Consider the following 17,721-nt stretch of genomic DNA (forward strand, 5'->3'; position numbering starts at 1 on the left):
TTTTTTTTTTTTTTTTTTTTTTTAAAATTAATTCAAATAAAGGTGCATCAAAGAAAAGGTTACAAGGGGTGTGTAATGTGTGCCATGAATTATGGTTTCATTTTTCTTTCCTTCTCCTTCCTTCTCTTTCTTTATAGACGGTTGGAAGTGGCATGGATTGCAAACGGGAGGGGCAAGTTGTAGAGCGGCGGCGCAGGGTACACACATGCATACCGCGCAGAGAACATCAAGGGGTTATCCCCAAAGGGTTCTCCGCAGGTATGCCCACTGAGCAGCACTTCCTTGCGTGTGCGCGGTGTGTGTCACAGGGCACATATAAATAGGACACGGAGTGGCCCCAACCCTAGAGTCAGGGGGGTGTGCGTGGGGCGACTGTGCAGTGTGGAAAAACACAAAGTACAAATCACATGCGCTAATTCGTTGTTAAATTATAATTGAAAGCAATTAACACTTAAAGGGATAAGGACAAAGACAAACAAAAGGAGAGAAAGTGCTACGCAGGAGGCAGAGTAGGGGTAGGGGATACTTTGCCCTGCGCGAGGAAAAGAGGAATGCTGGCACATGTCAACCACATGTACTCGGTGGGATAGACGAAACGGACGCTGGTATGGCATGAAATTTAAATGTGTGAGCGGTGTGAATTATTCTAACTCCTTCACGAGAAAAAGAAAAAAAAACAAAACATATATGCACACGTGTATGTGTTTATGTATACACGTATGATGTGAAAATTGGTTCGGCTCGAAGAAAAATGGAACAGACATGCAAGGAGCACAACCACGTGGGCTTAAGCGTGGAGAGGCCGGGAGGGTATAGACGGGGCTACTTTTGTAGACACACGTACGTTTGGCCAATTGGCCTGGGGAAGAGGCACGGCAACATGCGCCCGGGCACAACTACGGAAGCAGCAGGGGGTGTGCACCTGTTGTAGAAGCCGAACTGCCACACCGTTGTGAGTGTGCCCAGGTAGAACCAGGATGGAAAAAAAAAAATATATACACAAACACGATTGCAGTTTAAGAAGCCAACTCCGGGGAGACCTTTTTTTTTTTTTTTAATTTTTTTTAATTTAAAAAAAATTTTTTTGAGTGTGCTCGGGATTGTGCATGTATGAAAAAAGGGAGTTATTTTTTTTTGTGTTAACTGGTTTTTTACCCTTTGGTTCATTTGCTTTTGCATGTTTTTAATTTATTTATTTATTTTTTTTTTTTTTACGCGTTAGCAGTTTTATATTTGGATACTGTTATTTTTACATTTATTTTTTACTTTTATTTTTGCTTAGGGTTTTTTATACTTTAGCCCCTTCGCTTGCGCCCCGTGGTGGTGGGTATGTGTGGGCTCTCTTAGTACGTAAGCACACCTGGGGTGCGGCAGTACGGTAGAGTGAACAGCACTAGTGACGTGTATGTGTACGTGTAGAATTTACATTTGGAGAGGAGAGCCTCAGAATTGGCGCGCGAGCGAGGGTTGTCCGGTTGGCAGGTGTACCTCAGCAGGGAAGTACATCTGTGTTGGGTGGCAGATCTGTGGAGAGGCAGATCGGATGGAAACTACTTTTGGGTGGCTACTCACCTGCTATAAGTAACCTGCTAGCCGGCTCACCTGAGCGTTTTGCCCTTCAAAATTGACTCAAAAAATGGAACGCGAACTTTGGACTATATTTGGAGTCTAGGGGGATGTGGGGGGCCAGGTGGCCTCCAGGTCGCGCGACAGCAGTTTTTGTTCCCCTTCAGGAGTGGGCGTTGGCGCGCGGCCCCCGCGCATGCACATGCACATGCAAGGTTGAGTGCGCATATGTATGCATGTGGTGTGGTAAGCAAATGCGCGCGCACATACACTTGGCGTATACACATATGTATGTGTTTTATTTATTTATTATTATTATTTTTATTTTTGCGCGTGTTCTGTACTCGCCTAGCGAACCGCGCACCCCCAGGTGTGCTAACTAAAAGAACTGACAAAAACAGTAACCCTAAATGGTGATGAACTTGGAGTCAACCGAACAATGCCAAAAAAAAAAAAAAAAAAAAAAAAAAGAGGATCTTCTATACATGAACGTCATTTTGTGCATAACATTTGTAGGAAAAGGTATTTACAAAAAGGGACCTCCATTTTTGTGGAAAAAAAGGAGAACAAAATAAGCGGAGAAAAGAACGCGCGCGGAAGGGTATGTGTTCACATGATTAGCCCTTCTAGTAGCAGCGTAGAGAAAAGGAAAGAGGAGGAGGCACAAGTCCCCACCTCTTCTTCTCATGACACGTATATTAAATAGCCACATCGATGGGTGGGCCTTCATATCGGATCGACAACGGAACTGTAAGGCGGCGCACCACATCACAACTGCTGGGAAAAGAAGCACAGAAAATTCACCTAACCCATCTCAATTACGAGGAGTGTAAAAAAAAAAAAAAAAAAAAAAAAAAAAAAAAAAAAAAAATATGGTTCATATTTGTATGAACAAAAATGGTCTGTGTTTAAGTGCGTGCGCGGGTAAGAAAACTTACAAAAATATAAAATATGAAATTAATAACTTTACCGGAGGAGTGCTGACTTGAGCTTGCTTGCAAGCACCTTTGAGTTGAGCCACTGTTTTAAAATTAGTGGTCAATCGTGGATGAGGTGCTGCACAAGGCACTTGCAAATAACGCTCACGGAAATTAGCAACGGTACTGGGCGTTATATAGAGATACAGCACTATGCATAATTAAAATTGTAAAGCACATTTATATATAATATATATATATTATAATAAGTATTAATATTATATATATATATATATGTATGCATGTGCCTGCCGCAGCAAGCAACAAAAGGAACATGTTATTCCTCATGTAGGGGGAGGTAATGTAGGAATTTCAGCGAGCATTTTTTTTTAAAAAATACACGCATGAAGAAGGGTATAATACCGCGGTGCGGCGAATAAAATGAACACAAAATAGGGGAGAGAGAAAAGGCTGCAGGTACAAAAGGAACCATAAACACAACACAACAAAAAGTAACACAATTTTTTTTATTAAAAAAAAAAAAAAAAAACGGGGAAAAATATGCTTAACAAAATGCGTTGTAACCCCCTGTTTTTTTTTGTACGCTCACAAAAAATGTAAAAAAAAAAAATATAATTAAAAAAAAATAAAAAGTGAAAAGGTGAATAAAAAAAAACATACAAGTGTAACCCATACAAAAAAACAGAAACAAAAAAAAACAACATGTTTTTTATAACATATATTTTATTTTTGTTTTGTTTTTTTTTTTTATTAATATTTTTACAACAACGAAAAGTATGAGAAATAATTAAAATTAATATAACTAAAAAAAAAAAAAAAAAAAAAAAAAAGTATGAAAGGGGAGAAAACGGCATATAAGCAACAAAGGGAAAAGTTGCAAAGAAGTTGAAAATAATGAAAGATCCTTCTAACATTTGCAATGCGCATGTACGAGAATAATTACACGAGTGACTACACGCTTAACAACAAGTGTAGAGTTCACACGATCTGTACATGTATAAACACATACCCTTATTTGTACACTTTGGGTGAGGGATACATCCCGTTGTTGAAAACGCAGCTGTACTTGAGCACGTGAAGAGCAACAAAACAGGTGTTTTTCAACAAAGCTCTTTTTTGGGGGTCACCCTCATTGCATGCTTATCACGAGAAAAAAAAAAAAAAAATTTAGCGAACGCAATTGTGCATGTATAAGTGTACGTTATCTTTATGTATCGCTTTGCCTCCGCTGTTCCAACGAGGAAGTCTTCGCAAATTTGCAGAGGACATAAATCATAGGAACAGAGCTTTGTAAGCGGGAGAGCAGCATATAGAAGGAAGGAACCAACAAGGGGTAACCCCATTATTGAGTGGAGCTGAACCGAACGGGTGCCTCAAATACACCGCAGTTGGAGTGGCCAATAATCTTGCGGGTACCTATGAACACCTTTTGTGCATGTTGGTAAATCGATTGAGAAGAGGCATGACAGGTGGGAAAGAATTGTATGAAGAGCAACCTTTTTTAAAAATAAAAAACGACGCACGCATTGGCACCATAACATGAGAATAAAATATGCGTTGGCCAAATAACTGAGTAAAATCAGTTCGCCGTTTGCTTTTTTCCCTTTGTTAGTGTGTAAGAGAGAAGCGTGATCACGTGAGGGTAGGACCGGTCCACTGGTAAATCCTCCGCATGTGTTTGTGTGTGTCCGTATGTTTGTGCTCAGCAGAAGTATGCCCCTAATCCACCCCCCACCCCGCGTTTATAAGTATTTGCAAAGCGCGGGTAAAAACCACTTGGTACGTTACCCTGAGACTGCTTTACATGTAAGTAGGAGAGGGTGAATATAACCGCGTCCTTTTCGTGACTCCGCTTTGTGTTCGTATCCAGACCGTCTATCGAACGGGGAAATGCAATCGCGCCTATATGTGTCTGTTTATGTTTTTTTTTTTTTTTTTCTTTTTTTTTACTTGCCTCTTTCAAGAGCATGTATCCTGATAAAAATGTGAAAACCTTTACGTAACAAGAACAGTTATTTTGTTTTTTATTTTATTAATTTATTATTATTTTTTTTTTTTTGTGGTATGTACGTTTGCAAAGGGTCCGTTTTGGCCATCTGTGAGTGCACGTGTGATTTCTAATTCGCTTCATCCCGCGTTGTGTTTTTTTTTTGCTCTTTACGTGAGAGATAATTGCAAAAACCGGGAAATTTGACCTACTATTTGTGCACGGCATTCCGCAGTGAGAGTGAGTGAGTGGTAGCAGTTCGAAGCGAATTGGGAGGTTTTAATCAAGTGGGAGCACCGACCGTTCGCCTCGTGCAGGTTTGTAACATATTACACCGGCAGGAGAGTGGACAGGAGGCTTCTTCCCACCAGAGCGGAGCCCACTTTTCGCAACCTCCAAGATCATCTTGTGTAGTTATAAGGCTTCGGCCTCTGCACACAGCACACGAGAAAAAAAAAAAAAACAAAATTTTTTTTTATAATTATACCCTTTCAAGGTGTGTGTTTTTCGCATGTGTACTTGTTCGTTTGACCTCTCGTGTGGATGCCATTGTTTCCGATTGTATGTTTTTAAAAGTACGTTTTTTTTTTTTTTTTTTTTTGTGTAGTCTACATATATATTTGTGTAGTCTACATATATATAGCCATTTCGCCGTTGGCACTTTTTGTACGCGCGGAGGGCTTAGCTCGTTCGCGTAGCTAGCCAAACGCAGAATAAAAAAAAAAAAAAAAAAAAAAAAAAAAAAAAAAAAAAAAGGAAAAAAAAAAAATATCATTCGACCAGACAACAAAATGAAGACCCGAAAATTGTGCATAAACGAATGTATCCCTTATGTACAAAAGTACGAGTGGGGTGAGGGTAAAGATGGGATGGTTTACGACGTTATGAAGAATATAGTGAAGGAGAATTACCATTTGGTGAAAAAGGACATCAATAAGGTGGAATACATAAAGGAGTATATACCGAATAGTAAAGAGGATAAGAAGAAAAAGAAGAAACAGGCGGCTGCAGCTGCAGCGGCGAAGGACAAGGGGAAACGTGCAAAGAATTGCACGGAGAATGTCTCACCAGAGGATAAGAGCAAGCAAAACCAAGAGAACAGCAGCAACGGTAAGGATGAAGTCAAAACAAATGATGAATCGGAGCCAAAGTATGCAGAGCTCTGGATCGGAAATCACGAAAAGGGTCCTAACTTAGTACTGTACAAAAATAATTTTATAAAAATTGAAAATTTTTTACAAATATATGAAGCAAAGAACAAGAAAAAAGGGAAAATTGGAAAATATTTTTTCAAAAAAAAGGAAAATACGAAAAATAAGAATAACAATAAACAGAATTCAACCAAGTCGGAAGATGTGAACACGAATCGAAGCACAGAAGCTGATGTGAAGAGATATTCTGAAATTGAATTTTCCTCATTGAACAATTATTCCATGTACGAAAAGTACGATATTGTAAAGGAAGACATTGATAAGAACACGCTCTTTCCCTATCTGTTTAAGCTGTTGTCCATTTCAAAGCCCCTGAGCATACAGATTCACCCGAACGAAATGCAGACCCTTTACCTGAATACACTGAACCCAAATCTGTACAAGGACAAAGTATTCAAAACGGAGATGTGCGTTTGTATTAATTCCATGAGTTTGTTGTGCGGCTTTATGAATGTGTTTAAAATAGCTTTTTTGGTGACGAGTGTGCGGGAGCTCCACGATTTTTACCTGAAGCGGGATAATCCGAATGGAGGGAACAGCCCAAATGGAAGTGTTAGCTGCATTGGGGAAGCAGGGAAGGACAGCCCAGCGGGAGAACAGCAAAGAGACATTTTTCATCTGTTCGATCTGTTCCACACAAAAAAGGATAAGCACGTGATGGAGCTCATGAAAATGTTGGCGCGCATTTACATTTACATAATTGTGTACTCTCTGAAGAGAGGAGGCAGGCAGACCTATGACGTCCTGTCGGTGATTGACAACTACGCGGAGTGCATTCAGAAGTATGTGTTCGATGAAGGGTTCTTTGAAGGGTTCTACAAGAATGATAAATTTTTGGAGCAAAATGTAAACTTGGGAAATTTGATTAAGGTGGAGAAGGAGAAGCTGCAAAACAGCGGCGATGGTAGGAGGGGTGCATCGGGGATAAGCGGTTCGGATGATGAGGATGACGAGGAGGAAGTGGTGGAGGAGCAGGTGGACGTCAAAGGAGGGGGGGTAGTAGATGGGGGCAGTAAAGCGGAGTTGCAGGGGGGAAAGGGCAAGGATTCAGTTTCTGCATCTGGGGAGGACCCGGAGAAGAAGCGTGCCGTGGAGACAGCAAATAACCCGAACCCCCAAACCGCGAATAGAAAGGGGAAGAAGAAAAACAAGGGAGTGCCACAGGGTGCAACAGAGTCGGAAGGCGGATCGGAGGGTGACACGAAGCGTGACGCAAAGGGTGACGTTAAGGGTGACGTTAAGGGTGAGGTGAAGGATGAGGTGAAGGGCGAAGTTAAGGGCGAAGTTAAGGGCGAAGTTAAGGCTGAGGTTAAGGGTGACGCTCACGTTTGCTCAGACAAGAAGCAGGAGTTACAATGCGCAGCCCAGCTAGGAAGCAGAAAAAAAATAAAAGCCTTCTATGAACACATTTTCAAGTACCTGACATACCGAACCATGTTAGTTGAAAGCGACGTATTGAACAAGTGTGTTAATGACATCGAAACGAAAAATGAAAAATACAAGTCCTATTTGAAGGAAAAGGAATTATTAAAAAAAAGCCCAGAAGAAATTTATACAGATGTGTGTAAGAAGAAAAACTACCAAGATGTTCAGTCAGAAACGGAAAGTTTTATAATTAATAACATTTTTGAAATTTTTTATAACGTGTCTAAATTTCACCCAAATGATGGAGGAAGAATATTTGTGTTTATTCTGCAACAACTAAATTTGAAGGATGGAGATGTGGTGTATATTAAGCCAGGAGTTATTCACTCGTACATTTCTGGCCACTGCTTGGAGTGCATGACTAACTCGGACCTGGTGATTCGAGGAGGACTTACGAACAAGGAGATAGACAAAGTAAATTTTATAAAGTATGTAAATTATAAAAGGAATTTCCCTATAATCCTTGAAAAGGAATTTATAAACTACAATATAATATCTTATAGCTACTACAAGATGAAGCATTTTCGAATATTATTTTTAACTGTTCGACCAGGAGAGAGCGTGACTTTCTTATTTTCTGATGTGAGCTTTACGTCATGCATTGTTTTGTCTAGCAATCGCACTGTTAAAATTAAGGGCAGGAAGAATGATAAGAAAAAGGCTAGCATTAAGGGCGTGAAGAAGGGTACTGTTTTTTTCATTGCTCCTAGTATCCACGTGACGTTGGCCAATTCTTACGCATCGGAGGCGGACGGCGATAAGGAGCTTGTTCTGTACTGCGCCACTTCTTGAGGGGGGTTCAACCGTTCGTGTCTGGTTGGCACGTTTTGGTGGATGGAGCGATCGCAGCGGGGGTGGTAGCGGTAGCGGTAGCGGAGTGGGTGGCGGGAAGGGGGGCCGTCTCTATCTATCTCTCCCCTGGTGTGTTCCCCTTGTTTGGTCCAAACTTATGCGATGTGTGTGTATTGTACAAAGTATTTGCTTACAGATGGGTATACTCACACGTGTAGGTACATATTGTGTACACGCTGTGGTGTCTCCTTTTTTTTTTTTTTTTTTTTCCCGAGTCCCCCCCCCCCCTTTTTTTTCTTATCGCTTGACGGCGCACCCCTCGAGATGAAGGGGGAAAACATGCGTTTTATGGATGGCTCCGCTTAAGGGTGACGAATGAAGCTATATACATATATATATATATATATGTGTACTGCGTGGGTGACCGAACAGGTTGCCACGTGGGAATTTCACCCATCTTCCAATTTCGTACCCCCATCCCTTATCTGGCCCTCCCCGAAATATCAAATTTTGAAAAATATATTTTATCACATTTTATTTTAAAATTATGCTTGCTTTTTATATTATTCATGACATTGCTTTTTTTTTTTCTTTTTTTTTTTTTTTTTTTTCACTTCTTTGCATATTTAAACTGAAACTTTAAGTCCGTTCATACCCCTTTTGTTCAATTTTGAAATTTTTTTAAAAAAGCGCAATGTAGTTGGGATGATGGTAGGAAATTTTGGGAAGGCGCCAGCCGAGGCTGCTTCGAGTTAGGGAAGTGCCAGTTGTCTTTTTTTCCACGGCCAGTTCAAAATGTAGTTAAACGGAACACACATATGTATGTATTTATGTGCATGTGTGTGTACCTTCAAATATGTGCAGCGTGAAAGAGATGGGATATGAACCTCCAATTCTTCATCCACGCAGATTCGCACAGTACATATTAATATTGACAAAAAAAAAAAAAAAAAAAAGAACAACGCACAGGTGTTTACACCAGGGGGGGGAGGTAAACCTTCATCCTTTTTTTCCGCTCCACCTGAGCGATAAAAAAAGAAGAAATACTTAGGAAGATTATTCACGTAGAGGTATCTTCCACTTTGGTCCTCGTACACTCCATATTGTGACTCTTCAAAAAAAGCAAATTGAGGGTCTGGACGTGTTCGTCCGACTTCCAGTCGACTACATTCTTCATGTAGAGGAGCATTTTCTTCATTTGCTTGCGCCTGTTGGGGGGAAGAATGCGGGAACAAGCGACTGTGTGAGGGGTGGTAACACACGGGGGGAGAGCAAGATAAGCGGTTGGTGAAGATGCCACTTGGGAATGAAGGCGCTTAGGCCGCTTCTCACGGCGCCACCAACGCGCAATTTGCCCCTTACTTTAAGCTAATATCCTTGGGGGAGAACCACGGGGCGGGCTTTCTCACACCTGACCTCGAGTAGGAGCTGCCGACATCGCGCCTATGGTTGTGAAGCCTGAAGTGAAATCGATCACCGGCAGGGCTGTTCTTCCCCTTCTCCCGACATGACTTGATCAACTCGCTTTCTACCAGGTGCTTATTCAGACACAAATGCAAAACGAACTGGATGATGTAAATGCCGCAGTCGTACGTGTTCGTTTGCTTCGGGATAACATTAGGGTAGACAAATTTGAAGAAGATGCGCGGGGTGGTGGTAGCGTTAGACGTAGCGTTATACGTAGCGGTGGGGGCTGCCCCCGCGGGAGATGCGTAGTCCCGCTGCAGCATATACTCCAGGTACTTTTTCAACTTGTGCAAAATTTTATTTCCCCTGATGGAGGGGAAGAGAGAGTCTAGGTAAATCATGTAGGCGATTTTAACGTTTTCATTTTTTTGCTGATCGTCTACTTTGGTTGAAGTTTCGTTGCAGGTTGTTCTGGTAGAACCCGTTTTGTTTGTATCTGTCAACAGGGAGGTCATGTGTTCATTTGCGGGGATTTCCTCTGTGTGGTGGTCCCCACAATCACTTGCACTTTTTACGTTCTTGCAGGAGTGTCCTTCTTTCTTTTCATGGTAATGATTCACATTGCCTTGTCCTTGAAGATAATTGTTCAAAAGAGAAGTGTGGTTCTTGGACGTGTTCGATTCGGAGAGGGCCCCCCCTGCCTCTTTGGAAAAGTAGGACTCACATGATTTGCTTCTAAATGATGCACGTAAATGGTCTGGGGACGAGTCTTCTGCACTCGGTTGGCTGGAGTGACTGGGTGAGCTGCTGCTCGTGGGGTCTTCTCCACTTGGCGTGCTTCTCTTCGGAGAGTCTTCTGCGCTGGGCGTGCTTCTATTCAGGGAATTTTCTTCGCTTGGTGTGCTTCTGTCCGGAGAGTCTTCTGCACTGGGTGTGCTTGCCTCCTGGGCGTTGTTTTCTTCTTCTCCCTCTGCTACTTCTTCTTGTGCTGCTACTTCCTCATGATGTTGTCCCCCCCCTTGGTTGTCGTTAAAGGGGAAGTAGAGGAGCACGAGAGACCAGTGCGTGTTGCTGATGTTGATGGGAACAAACACGTAGGTGTACTCGTAGACCTTCCTGTCTAACTTTTGAATCCACCTATTGGTGTTCATGTAAGCCTTGCAGGAGTCTTCATACAATTCAATTTTTTTATAAAAAAACGTGTTGAAAATGTAAATGTCGTTTTTTTTCCTCTTGTCTTTTGTTAGAACAAAGGAATGGATATAGTTGTGAAAGAAGTCAATAATAGAATCATCAATGTACTTAAATTTCCCCAAACGGAAGAGATTGTGTGGGTCCATTTTGTATGTGTTGATCTTCCAAGCATTGTTAACGTCTTCCGTTTTTTTGTTGATATACATTTTGAGCAACTGCGTGTCTACTATTCTCTCCTTGTGCATGAACTGCAATTTGGTTTTTTCGATTTTGGAGAAATTTAAAAATGTGGTTATGTAGAATTTTAGCTTGGTGGTGTACTTGAAGTGCCTCATGAAGTGGCAACATATGACTTTAATAATATCGAATACGCTTCTCACTTTGTACTTGAAGAAGAGGGCCTCTTGGTCGCCTTGTTCGCTGTCAGCATCGTTACGTGTGCTGTTTTGGGTGGTCTCGTTTGCTTTTTCCGCGTGGCAGGGAGGGAGGTGGTCCCCACTTACGGCACTGTGGTCACTCCCCTCGTTAACCTCTTCCTGGTCGGCGCGGGAAACATCCCCCTGGATGCAACCCTCCCTGTCGGAGTTGCCTGATAAGCTGTCTCCAGAGCTGCCAACAACCCCATCGCGCTGCATCTGTTGCCCCTGCCCTTCCCCCGTCGGGAGGACCTCCTCCACGGAGTCTGCACACCTCCTGTACCTGGAGTCGGTCTCGGAGATGTAGCTGGCGTGGGAGTTTCCGGAGTGGTTTTTTCCGGAGCCAACCGCCAGGGAGTCGTTCGAAGTATCGTTTGACGCTTCGTTTGGTGCACTGTTTGACGGCCCGTTGGATGGCCCATTTGACGTACTGATGACGTCTATCACTTGACAACTGCCGATTGCTGCTTCCACCTCGGAGGTTACAATTTCACATTGGGTATTTCTTATCTCAGGAAAGGTATCATGGTAACGTTCCCTCTCCGACAAAGCATGCAAATTTTTTTTCCCTCTGTTTTTCATCTCGTTAGTATTTTCGATCTGCTCAATTTTTCTTTTCCTAACGTTTTGAGTTTCTTCCTCTTTGTGGTCAGTAGCCTGATCGTACAACACTTGAGAGCTGTGGTCCAGGTAGGAGTATGATGAACATATTTTGGAGGCGCAGCTCTGTTCCTGGCTGGTGGTGGGGTCGTCGTGGAGGTAGTTCTTCCCCTTCGAGATACTGTTGCTGGGGACAAATTCGCTTTGCGCATCGTCCGCAGTAGAATGAGCAGCAACGTGGTAGTATGAAACTGCTTCAACAGGTGCATCCGCTTCACGCACAGTACGATCAACCTCGGCAGAATCGTCGTTCTGATTGCCAACATTTATCTCCCCCACTTGGCAAGACATTTTGTCCTCCACTGTCACATGCTCATGATGGACATCACCTGCCTGTCGTCTGGTCTTCACCTCATCATCTTCTAACTTAATCATGAACATGGATTTGTTGCTTCTCTCCGTTAGTTTGTCCTTAACAGTGTTCTCATTATGGTTGTTGTCGTCTCGATCATTCATGCTTAGATGAGCATGGTGTGGCTCATTGCTGCTGCTTTTTTCGGTGTTATTTTTGTTTTGTTGACTGACTTGTGTGTTGTTACCCTTTCTGGTACTACGCGTGGAGTAGGGTTTCCCTCCATTACAAGTGGTGTCTCCCTTAAGCAAATGAGATTGTTCCCTAGGAAATTTTCCCTTTTCCCAGTTGGACCTTTTCTTCGTTTTGTAAAAACTGGAGTGCAGGTCGTTCGAGTCGTGGGTAGACTTGGTGGACCTCATAATGGTGTTTTTTTTCAAGAGTACATATTTTTGTATGAGCACTTCTTCATCTTTTGTTAAATTCAAATTGAGTAGAAGCCACTTAATTTTTAAATGGCTTCGAGTGAAAACTGGAATGCTTTTTTTTTTTTTTTTCTTCTCATTCATATCGAGTTCGTTTTCCCTGGTGACAACTTGTGTGTCGCTAAAGTAGACGTCGTTGCTGTAAATGCTTACGTCACTTTCGTAACTCTGTAGGAAGTTTTGTGGAACTTGGTCATGTGTGATTTGTTTGATTTGTGATCCGTATTTGTTTGTTCTTTTAGCTTTTGTGCACTCCCTCTCGAGGTGCTGCTGCTGCTCGTCCTTCAAAAACCCGTTTATTTCCTTCATGCACGTTTCGTCGTTTCCTGGTGGGGGGGAAAAAAAAAGTCGAAGCAAAATGAAGTGATCACGTGTGTATATGTGTGTGTGTGTGTGTGGAGCAGACCTATCTGCTGGAGTATGTATGCTCGCGCATGTGCACTTTTCTCCCCCTTCATTACTCACGCGAGTGTAAGATATGTCTTTGCAGTACCTTGGTCAAAAGCCGCAAACTGGTTCATGTATATGTCTGCTGGCTCGCGAAAAAGAAGAAATAATATTTTAATTTGGCTGTCACATGCATTATCATTATCGCCTGAACGGGTCATATTTTTTCCCGCCTCTTCTGTTTTTGCGCAGGAATGATCACTAGGAGGAATGCCCTTCGAAAGAGTATTAAGATTGGAAGTGTCAAGTTGGGTGTCCCCTTTACTTGGAAGTGTCCCTTTTGAAGTGTCCATTTTAGTAGTACCCCCCTCCCGGGAATAGCCCGCATCGGATATCCTCGTCTCACCTTTGTTAATCTTTTGCTCCAAAATGCTTTTCAACGAGTTTAAGGTTTTATCATCTGGGTTATTCAATTTTGTGAATTCGATGGTGGACAAGTCGTAGCTGCAGTGTACGCTATCAAACAGTTTTGTGACAACCATTTTTTTGGTGCATTTTTCTCTCAAGTCAGGGTTTTCAGTGCACACTGGTATAGCTTTATCTTCAACTTTTATTTTATACTTGTCCCTTTTGCAGTCGTCATGGGTTGGTTCTTCTTTGCAGGACGAGGTGAATTCGTTGATGATGGGGTTATGCTCTTCATTGGGAGGTGGAGGTGCGTGATATTGTTGCTCACTTTTGACTTTACCGCTGTGCATGAATGCATTTTCTTTTCTCATGTTCTCTCCATGGAAAGAGATGGAGTCTGGAACGGGAGGTGAACAGGCACCATTGCCTGGATGTGTGTCCCTCCTCTTGACCTTCCTAGACTCGACCTTGTATATATAAATTTCGTTGCTCCTTTTGTGGAGGCACAAATACAGCTTGATCCTCTTTTTGCTGTAGAAGTGATGAAGGTACTTGTTCTGACCAGATTTGCTTCCACGGGTGCTCGGATAGTAGGTCATAATTCTGGAGTTCCCAGCGATGTATGAAATGAGCTCCACTATAATAAAATTGTCTGTGTCCTGTTCAATGTGTTGATTGCTGTCATCGGAGGAGAGAATTTCGCACAGTTCGTTTGTGTATTGTTGTGTTTTCTTTCGTGCATCCTTTTCCCTCTTTTCCTTATTCTCCTTCTTTTCCTTCCCGTGCGAGCTGCCGTTATCTGATTCTCTTGATTCACTTTTCTTGATGACTTCCCGTTCGGCGCTTCTCATGTTGTGAGTCCATCGGTGTGCACTCCTCATGGCTGCCACGTGCAGGTACTTGTGCGCAATGCGCCTTCCCTGTTTGTTTTATTTTGTGTGCTCGATTAGCTCGGATGCCCCTCCTCCTTTGTGTACATTTCCGTGTGGGAAGGAGGGGAAAGTTTTTTTGTGGGTTTCCCAAAAAATGTAGCAGTTAATATGAGCACCTCCCTTGGCATGACCCAACGGTGCTGTTGTAAGGAGGGTGGCCACGCTGGAGTAGAACAGAGCGAAGGTGCTAGACAAATAAGTGCACAAAGGAGAAAACAGGGGTATCAAGAAAAAAAAAAAAAAAAGGGATACCATAAAGTGGCCAAGCTGTGGAGCGAAAGGATAGTGAAAAAAAAAATGAGCCTTCATCCTTTGGCGCATGGATGTGTAGGGTTCTTGTTCGTTGCTCCAACGGACGCGCACATCCTTGGCATTATATGCACATGGGAATTTTAACAAAAGTTTTGCACTTCGTCGTATATATGCACTCTTCTTAGGGATTACAAAAAGGCTTCACATAGGTAGGATAGGATGTGGCGACAACGGAGCAACACAATGTCATTCGTCCCTTCTTTTGAAGCGTTGGAATTGGGGTTCTCAGCCGTTTTGCAGGACTTTACCCCCGTGTGTTTCTTTTTGGTGCGTAAGACAATTTAGGGGATGCCTCCATTCTTACCCATACGAACGTATGCACAGGTACATGGTCGCCCGTGCAAAGAAACATACACGTATGGGAACATAAGAACATATGCGTATGTGAATGTGCCACCCCCCTCCCCTCTCTTATGTCTGAGCGAGAGAGTGCGTTCTTCGTCAAGGAATGCAGATCTCAGGGGCGTCATACACTTTCCATATTTATATGAAGACGCTTATCACACTCCTAGTGCAGTTTCATACGCATGGCTAGGTGGGTATACCTAGAGGGGGCAGATAAAAAAAAAAATCCCTTTTGAGAGGATTTCTACACATGTATTATGTTATGTGCTGACCGAAATGAAGGACAAAATGTTCGTTTCAAATGTGTAAATCGTGACAGGTGTAGAGGTGGCGGTAGAGGTAATGGTCGTGAGGGAGGCAGTTCCTTTTTGTTTCTTCTCCAAGTGCAAACGAATTAGGTTAACAAGCAAACATTTTCGTAGTAGGCAAGGTAACCATGTAAATTATTATGCTCACGTATGCATAGGGGATAAAAAAAAAAAAAAAAAAAATATGAACTGTTCATACACTTGTAAGGAGGTTAAAATCGAAATGTACATTTTTACATTTTTTTTAATCGCACAAATTGGGAAATAATTCACTTTTTTTTTGTTTTCTTTTTCTTTTCATAACTGCCTTGTCTAGCACAAGTTAAGAAAAAGGGAAATTCACAAATGATGTGTTTTCTGAAGATGTACACCTCGTGCAGCTTGGCTTATGTGGGATGAGTGGTAAAGTAAAAGTTAAGCAAACATTCGTGTGAACACATCACTACCTGTCAACTATACTTGTGCATGTGGAGGGAATGTGAAAGTGTAACGAGTACACATGGAGATGTGCGATGAGGGAACGCGTATGCAAAAAAAAAAAAAAAAAAAAAAAAAAAGCGTTACGTAGGTACAGCACTGATGTGATGAGGGGTGGGAACGTCGACGTATTCATCTTTGCGTGAATGAAATTTTCCTCCGTTTTAGTCCGCTCGGTCACATGGTAGAGGCAAACGCAACGCAGCGATCTTTTTGGAGAAGGTGAAGCATTTAAACGGAGCAGCGTTCCTCAACCGGTTAGCACAATGAGGAACACCTTTAAAATTTTTTTTTTTTCCCCTGAAAAAACGTTATGGGTATGTCCTATAACTGGGCAAGAAGTACAATAGCGCGAATCGGTTGAAAAGAAAAGAAAGAGGCCGAAAAACACACAGTGCATTTTTTCAAGCTACACCCTTAAGAAGGTGCGCCTGCCTCTTAAAAAAAAAACAAAAAAAAAACAAACATAAAACAAAAAAAAAAAAAAACACACATTTTATAACCATTTGGTATATGTACATCCTTCCAGCAACGTGAACAGAAAATGTATATTTCATTTTTTTCCCTCAAGTGGAAAAACACAGGAGTAGCACGAAGGTGTGGTTGGGTGGCCAACATCGACTCGCATTTAGGTACTCCATACCGCGCAAGTGTGGGAAAAAATATATGTACAGTAAAAACGGGTTAATCGTTTAATCGCTTAAGTGAAGTGATCCTAGGCCCACCTCACCCAACAGAGGAAGGCGCAAAAATAATCGCGGAGTTTTTTTTTTTTTATTCTTTGGGGAAGAGAAGAAACACACAGCTAATAGTGTGAGGCAGCGAGGACATCCACAAAATAGAGGTTACAGTTGGATCCTCTTCGTAAGGCCTAAAGGCAGACTTACGGCAGAGCAGAAACGGACCGAAGCAAGGTTGTCACCACTTCTAATTACACCGAAGTTTAGGTAGGGCTACGATTACGCGCCCCCCTTGTGTTGCTATTTTGCCAAGCTAGAGCAGCATATGGGTCGCAGATCAAGTGGCACGTTCAGGCGTATACATAGTTGAGAAGAAATACACATATTCGTGTGGGCACACTGCAGAAGGAAACTGAAAGAGGGTTATCTCGGTTTCCATCCGTGTAATGCATAGTTTCAAACACGTGTGTGTTTTTTTTTTTTTCCCCTTTCATGCAGCCCCAATGGACATCAACCTAGAAGAGAGAGCATACACCTCCCCGCTGATGCGGTACATATATCAGCAAAACGAGCCAGCGAAGAAAAGCAACGATGAGGAGAAGAGTTACGGATTTACACCATTCAGCATACGGCTAGGAAGTCTACCAATAAAAAATGCTAGTGACAACAAATATATGTCAAATATGAATTCATTAAATATTGTAAATTTGCTTCCTCTGTCTTTATTCTCCAATTATAATAGTAACAATATGAGTTCAACGGACATATTATTTTTACCTAAATTTTCTACGTTTCTGTTTTTCACCATCCCCATTTTTGTGATGTTACCAAATTTGACGCTGTACACCAAGCACTGGTTTTTCTTCGCCCCCAAGTAGGCGGGACGGCAAGCGGAGACACTCATATGACCACGCGGATGAATTTTTCTAACCGCTCTGCTTTCCCCCGTTTGGTTGTTTCAACCCGTACGGGCAGGACAGCAACTGGTCTAGCCGTCGCTTCTTTTTCTATGCGGTGCGTGTCGCCAAAATATGTTTTTTGTTACCAACCCCTTTTCATTTTTTATGATTTTCCCCGTTCATGCTTCCTCATTTTGTGGGGCAGCGACCGGGGGGATTTTTTTTTTTTTTTATCAAATAAGTAAATTTTTACAATGTTTTGACGCGTCCAAATTGGGTTAAATGTCACCTTTGGGATAATCGAATGTTGTTGCCGGCGGGGGTGATTATTAGCTCGGGATGACTACTTCCCCGTTGCTGTTCGTCCGCCTGTTCCTGTTTTCGTGTGGAGGACAAAAAAGGGGGCAGGGAAGCAAATTTGTTTTACTTGCCCGTGCTGAACAAAGCTGGAGACGCAGAAGAAGTCTCAATTTAATCTTAAAAAAAAAAAAAGGACATTTAAACCAAAAGTGGAAACCATCACATGGTACCGTGATGGGAAGAAAAGAGAACAAAATAAAATAATAAATAAAATGCCTTACCTGTTATTGGAATTTTTTT

The 17,721-nt window shown here is 42.2% G+C and overlaps 3 protein-coding genes across 3 annotated transcripts; 2 read left to right on the plus strand and 1 right to left on the minus strand.

The window, feature by feature from the left end:
* Positions 1 to 5,282: 5,282 nt before the first annotated feature.
* On the plus strand, positions 5,283 to 7,919 carry AK88_05227 (mannose-6-phosphate isomerase, class I; the record flags this gene model as incomplete). The annotated part of the gene is made up of 1 exon (XM_012482829.1): positions 5,283 to 7,919. One exon carries the CDS (start codon positions 5,283 to 5,285, stop codon positions 7,917 to 7,919), a length of 2,637 nt encoding a protein of 878 aa, XP_012338252.1.
* A 1,060-nt stretch (positions 7,920 to 8,979) lies between these two features.
* On the minus strand, positions 8,980 to 14,049 carry AK88_05228 (uncharacterized protein; the record flags this gene model as incomplete). The annotated part of the gene is made up of 3 exons (XM_012482830.1): positions 8,980 to 9,127; positions 9,282 to 12,699; positions 12,867 to 14,049. The coding sequence occupies 3 exons, from the start codon at positions 14,047 to 14,049 to the stop codon at positions 8,980 to 8,982; spliced, it is 4,749 nt and encodes a 1,582-aa protein (XP_012338253.1).
* Positions 14,050 to 16,725: 2,676 nt separating this feature from the next.
* On the plus strand, positions 16,726 to 17,100 carry AK88_05229 (uncharacterized protein; the record flags this gene model as incomplete). Its single annotated transcript, XM_012482831.1, has 1 exon — positions 16,726 to 17,100. One exon carries the CDS (start codon positions 16,726 to 16,728, stop codon positions 17,098 to 17,100), a length of 375 nt encoding a protein of 124 aa, XP_012338254.1.
* Positions 17,101 to 17,721: the final 621 nt, after the last annotated feature.

Source organism: Plasmodium fragile (genome assembly GCF_000956335.1).
Source record: "Plasmodium fragile strain nilgiri unplaced genomic scaffold supercont1.104, whole genome shotgun sequence".
Lineage (NCBI taxonomy): Eukaryota > Apicomplexa > Aconoidasida > Haemosporida > Plasmodiidae > Plasmodium > Plasmodium fragile.